The following is a 6,700-nucleotide window of genomic DNA, read 5'->3' on the forward strand; positions in this document are numbered from 1 at the left end:
CTCTTAGAATTACTTAATTGAACAAATTTCCAAAAATATGATTATCACATTTAATGTATGTTATATAGGAAGCATGCTTACTGTTTAGTAGTACAGGTAGTTATTGTAAGCTAATCTTTCTAAAGTCAATGCGAGGAGACGAGAAGCGCGGCAAAACCAATAGTGCGAATTGGTCTCCGGCCGCGTGTCCAACCGCTTCCGTCTGTGTCCAACTACGCCTTTCGAATGGTGCTACATTTCAGCATCGTTCGAACAGTGATATTCGGTTTCGTGTCGTAAGGCTAAAAATTTTCGGCATCAAGCATCAGATTTGACGTGTAGTATATCTAGGAGGACGTCGATTAGGTTGTAGCCATCCAGATGGCGTAGCTGTGAACCAGGCCAAAGAATTGAACTCAGCGTTTATCTATAGCGATAAATAACTTCATCTTAATTTCATTCCTTAGAGAATTCATCTATTAATCAGTATGAAGCTCATGTTTCTAGTTACGTTAATCTTCTGTGAAATCACTGTAATTAAAGCCGACCTAACTGTCGAGGATCTGGATCTATTCGACGTTGTCGAAGACGTCAAACAGAATTTCTACGAGTTTCTAGAAATCTCCGAGAATGCGACTACTGCGGACATACGGAAAGCTTATAGGAAGCTGTCGCTTCAGTACCATCCGGATCGAAATGCAGATCCGGAAGCGCCCGAGATATTCCGAAAGATAGCCGCTGTTATGGAAGTGCTAAAGGACGAGCGAAAACGTGCAAAGTACCATGAAATTCTACAGTACGGTATCCCTGACTGGGCGCGCAGTATGTACTATCGGTACTACCGGAAAGCGCGCAAAATGGGCCCGCTAGAAATGAGTGTCATGATGTCAATTCTTATCACAGTCGCACAGACTTTGTGGATGTGGGCGTCGTATTGGGAGGCAAAATTCACTATTCAGTCTAATGTCAATGAGGCGATCAAACGCAAAAAACAACGTTCAACGAATGCAAAAAAGAATAAAGCAGCTGAGGAGGAAATTCAACAAATTCGGCAAGAACTCATGTCGCGCATCTCTGCGCCGAGTTTCAAGGATATCTGGTTTATTCGACTACCGTATCAGCTGTTTTGTGCTTTCGTCGCACTACCAGGCTGCGTAAAGGAATTAGCGGCCAAGAAAAAACCTGTTGAAGAGGGAAGTGAAAAAGATGATGAATCAATGAAACCCAAAAGGACACCCCGCCAAAGACAACCAGTAAAGGCTGCAGAAGTGGTAAATGGAACTGCCCCGGTTGTGGCCAACGTGTCGACTGGAGACGACAAACAACTAGAGACAAAGCGAATCAAGCAGGGGCCCTGGGGTGATAACGAGGTAACGACGTTAATTCGTTTGCTCAAAAAATACCCCATCGGGTCAGTTGACCGCTGGGAGAAAATCGCCGAAGCGCTAACCCGCTCCCCGCAAGACATCCTTGATAAGGTCAAGTCGATGCGCACGGTCAAGACGAACGTCATACCCGATCAGCAGAACAGCAGTAAATCGCTGTTTGTCGAAAGTGGGATTTCAACAAAGGAGCTCGACGATGAAGAAAACAAATCTGATAATGACGGTGATTATGATGAGACTAGCGCCGGTTCTACTGAAGAAACAGACTCCGATCCGACGGCGTGGACAGCGAGCCAGCAGAAACAGCTCGAATTAGCCATGGTAGCATTCCCTAAATGGACTGAGGGCAGATGGGATCTAATCGCAAGTCGGGTCGATGGCAAATCGAAGAAGGCGTGTATAGAACGGGTACGGTGGTTGATAGAAAAAAGGAAAGAAAAAGTCTCTGGAGAAACTAGTTGAAGTTTGCGCGAAAAAACTCGACAGAAAGGAGCAACGACTTCGTATGTATCGCTTCGTCCCGTGCTCCGTAGAGATTTACTAATATTAAATAAATTCAATTTTTATTTAGAGTGAGGATGACCGCTAATATAGGAGAAAAAAAATCAAGACCACACGACCCGACGTCGCGGCGGACGAGTCAGGGTAAATCTGAACGGTGAACTGAACGATCTGAATATAGAATAATTTAATCAAACCTTTATTATAGCTCGTTAATGTATTGAATGCATTAGTGCTGATTGTGCGCGATAATCGTGATTAAGTAACCTATGATTAAATAGGACAGTTATAAAGAGGAAATAGCAAATATAATTGTGACGGCAACAACAACGACTGCTACAAAAACTTGCGAACGTTTAGGCCTGAAATAATTGGGGCCATGCCTATGTTACATTACTATTGTCCAGATGAGTAAGGATAATGGGCTCTCGATGGTTCATAACCAATTTCTTGTCTTTAACAGTGAACGCATATATGAGGTGGTATATTATTCACGATGACAAGAAGTATTGTAAGCCATCCAATGCTACAGAACGGAAGCACTTGGAAAATGGATGGAAGACGAAAAGAGTTTGGGGTGCGCTTAACCAGCCTAAAGCTCCTATCAATGTACCTATTATATATATATATATACGTCATCGTTCAAATCTATTTTTACATGTGAATAAAAACAATGCAAATGTGCAAATGGAAAGGAACAGGAAAGATAAGTGTTGGGTGTTTTCATTCCATAGTTGGTTAATATCTAAGGGTGTTTCATATTATAGCTATAGCAGCAACGAGACAGAACTGAATTAGACTTTGATGCAACGAGAAATATGACTGAGGTAACGATTCCGTCTCGTACTGAGCATGCCATGTTGCTTTGGCAGACCGCGTTTGAATGAACTCTTTGTTAGAAACAGTCTTGAACCGCCCATGGCCCTGTAACTAAATTAGCTAGACAACGAACACGGTTTAATATTGCGCTTGTCTAACTATGCCATGAGTGTACCATAGACAAGAAGAGTCTAATTGGACTTCGGTGATTCTGCTGCTAAGAGCAAATGATATTGATGGCGATGCAATTGCTATACCTACAATGCAGACGTTGCTTAATGTATAATTTATCTTTACTTACGCAATAAGTATGATCCTAATATTATCCGCTGGCACATTGATTCCTATTGTGGAGCGTCGCTTACTAATCATAAATAGCGCTATAAACACGCACATATATAAGCGGAAATGTCAGACCACGCAAGCATCGTACCCATACGGAACTGCATGGAGATGGTGTTCTCGGAATCTCGATTATTAAATTAAGCTAGTGCTGCGATAATTTCATATCTTACAGCACAGCGCAGATGGCCATTCATTGTTCTATGTTTATAGATCAAGTTTCAATTTTTAATTATGTCACCAGATTGATTTGGCGGTAAGTCATTATGAAAAACGTCTTTTCAGGAGCGGAGGTCTCGGTGCTTGAAATATTCCGCGTGCATTTTTCTCAGGAGTTTTCCGCAGATGCAATGGTCGAGCTGTCCGTCGAAGCTACGGCATATTTTTCTAGGTATTGTGTAGTCTGCAGCGGTTAGCGCCAATGCGATATCCAAAATATATTCATGAAACCTATGTTAGAATCGATACTATTAATATTGACAAGCGTTAAGTCATTTAGCAACTGTTCAAGTAGAGCCTCTGTCTAGTAACGTACTACTAGCCATCCCATATATTTTGTAGAAAAAACTACGATCCTATAGGCGTTAGCAACGTGCAAAATACGCACAGTAGTTACTGAAGTTAATTAATTCTAAATAAGAAGAATCAGTTGCAATTAAATTACAAGTTTTTTACTCAAGGCCACTTGAAGCGCGATATGTGCAGAAAAGGTCTTCATTATTCCTCTTCCGACGCTGGTCAAGATCAACAATTTCGATAAAAAATAAGAAAAAATATGGAATATCATTACTAAACAGCATTTTATAACCTTTTTTCATACGTTCAACGCATGAAACGTTATTTGATAATGAGATGGCTATTTGAAAAACTTGGATTTTAGGGTATAATAATTAATCAGTTTCTCTAAGACAAGAAAGTACGGCCCATAGAGGTAATCCAAGAGGCATAATTTCATACATAGTGTGTATTGACTTTCTGTTATGCTATGAATTATGTAAATCAGCCATTCACCCAAACGCTATTTCTATTGAATTTCGGGACCTAATACGTGTTATAACCACTAGAATGCCAATGTGCATGTACCACCTCCAGAAGTTCCGTTTTGACTTGTTTTGTGTCCAATCGATGGAATGTAGCTGACTTGCTAGCATTGTACCAGCCTAAATATACCAACATTACGTTACGATAGACTAAACTCTTAAGAAGTATAAAAAATAAATAATATGATGTTTGTGAACAGTCCTAGAAGAAATAGCAACATGTCGTTCTAAATATTGTCGGGTTATAAATAATTCTCGCAAGTTTCTTTTAATACAAAGCGTTCAGTCCCGAAAAAAAGGTCGTACTGCATAGACCAAATATGTTCCCAACTATTGGCTCACCCTCTTTCAAACAACAAACCAATTTCTTCTTAACTGCAGGCTTGGATTTTACCCCGCTGTTACCCTTTTTTCGTGCACGTAAAACAATATTTCATCCTATTAGAATAATATGAGCAAATATAAAACATGTAGCATAAATAAAATGTTGGCAATACGCTATATAAGGATACTGAATTAGAATACTACAAGCAGACGGGTCATCTAAAATCTCTTTTGCATGCATAACTCGAATTTCAAAATTACGTCGTATCATCACACGCCTGAAGATTACAAAACATCAATAAAATCAATGACAATTTGATCATTTTGCTAGTCCGTGCAATATGCAAACCCATGTAATTAAAAAACGATATCATTTGGAGGAACCTGCTATAATTAAATTAACCAACCGACCCGCAGATTCGACTCGACCCTATCGTAGTCCATGCCCAGCGTGTTCAGTGTTGCCCAGTCGTTTAGGTGGATCTCATTGTGTGGGCTGAAATTTTTGTGTTTGTCGCCGCAGCGGTGCCATTGTGGACCCAACACAGAAGCAAAGCGATGTTTTACGTTGAAATGCGGGCGGGCATAGGCACTCCTTGATGCTCTAATGGAAATCCGAAAGGTAACATTAGAGACAACGATGAATGTAGGCACAATAACTAGTCGTGCTCGGTCTCTGTCAGATCATTTCCACTGAGCTGGCTAGCCTGATGGGTTTTTGGACTGATTCTAATTGAACAGCACTACTGAAATCTGTCGTAAAAGGAACGGCTAAAACTCTTTCGACTGTGGGAAGACCATGTCGGTGTATCGGTCCCAGTAAATACATCCGTGGGCTTTGTGCCGCAATAATTTTACTGTTAGACGAATTTTTATTTTTAAACATGTGTAAACATAAAAAACCAATTATATTTATAATCACGGTGAAGTCGAATCTCCAATTATTCTTTAATAGCTAGAACAGTGCTCCACAATATAGCTTAAACAAAGTCTTTCATGCAATACAAACTGAGAATACGTCATTCAGGCAACACAATTTTCACAGAAATATATATTTGATTACGTATATACAAATGACGCGGGTTAATAGCTACAGTAAAGTCTGTCTTGCTGGCCGTAAACGGCGGTGCTACGTTGTTTTTAAACGTGGAATAGGATAACAAATTGCCTGCCTCGGTGTATGACCATCTAAATTAACACGCTTTGTAGAACAAAGACGGAATCTGTCCTTTAGAGATAAACGTATACAGCCACAGCTTTTCCGTCTCAAGCGCCCCCTATGAAGTCGTTTTGGATAGAACAAGTTCGCGAACCTAGATTTTTAGCATTGCTAAAACCCGCGTAATAGCGTAATGAGCAACGTGTTTCCATGCTAAACTTAGCGACATGTGGACGTCTAAATTCGAATCCGGGCGTAGACACACTGCGTCTTGTGCTGGAAGTAACTGTTTGAAACAATGCTTAAAGGCTGAAGTGTCGGACGTTAAACGCATTTAACGAATTTGTTTAGGCACATAATAAAAGGGAAAGGAAACGGGCATTGGAAAGAAGCGGGGCAAAGAAAAAGGAAGATTCGGTACCCTGGTCTGACCAAGTGTTCAAAGGGAACCCAGAGCTTTAGAATTTTGCTACAAAAACACATCAATTGTTCCAACTCATTGGCGTGTGTTAGGAGAGGTGAGCTAACAAGTCTACTTCAAAACCTAAAGATACACTGCATCGAGGCCACTTTCGTCCAGTGTCATCCCCACTTAACCACGCTTAGAAAATCGTTCACATTGGTTACAGTGTTCTGTCATGTAAAGAACATGCCGTTCACCTCTTAGACAAGAACGAATTTTTTGTTCATAAAGAAGATACTTATCAGTTAGTAGGAAATGATTCAGACGTTGCTCAAAGCAAGGGACTTGCGCAAAATGAAATCGGTAGGGGAGAAATTCCGTGTTGGTAAGATAATAACGTAACGGCCTACTCAACTTCGGTATTACAACACAGATAGCTGAATCCATTAGGAGCATTGTGGTAATTTATCAAATTTTTCGCAGGTGCGCTTAATCTATTATCAGAAATTTGCGAGGTTGGAGAGAACATTTATATTCACTGACCGAGTAAATCAATTGGGTGCGCCTTACTAGAATGCTCTGATATGCATTGATTACATATATATTTGTGCATATTACTTCACTCTAGCTATGACGCACAATTAACCCGGTCAAAATTTCTAGTCTAATATCAGCGTATGGTTGTTATTAGATAATGTTTATAGATAATCATAGAGTGAAATTTGTTTAATGAAAGGGTATCGTTTTT

General features: G+C 40.2%; 1 protein-coding gene across 1 annotated transcript; it reads left to right on the forward strand.

Moving 5' to 3' along the window:
- The first annotated feature begins 213 nt into the window (after window positions 1-213).
- LOC111268635 (uncharacterized protein F54F2.9) lies at window positions 214-2,575 on the forward strand. Its single transcript, XM_022847742.2, has one exon. The coding sequence runs from the start codon at window positions 468-470 to the stop codon at window positions 1,824-1,826; it is 1,359 nt and encodes a 452-aa protein (XP_022703477.1). The 5' UTR covers window positions 214-467; the 3' UTR covers window positions 1,827-2,575.
- Window positions 2,576-6,700: the final 4,125 nt, after the last annotated feature.

Source organism: Varroa jacobsoni, unplaced genomic scaffold (genome assembly GCF_002532875.2).
Source record: "Varroa jacobsoni isolate VJ856 unplaced genomic scaffold, vjacob_1.0 scaffold_1304, whole genome shotgun sequence".
Lineage (NCBI taxonomy): Eukaryota > Metazoa > Arthropoda > Arachnida > Mesostigmata > Varroidae > Varroa > Varroa jacobsoni.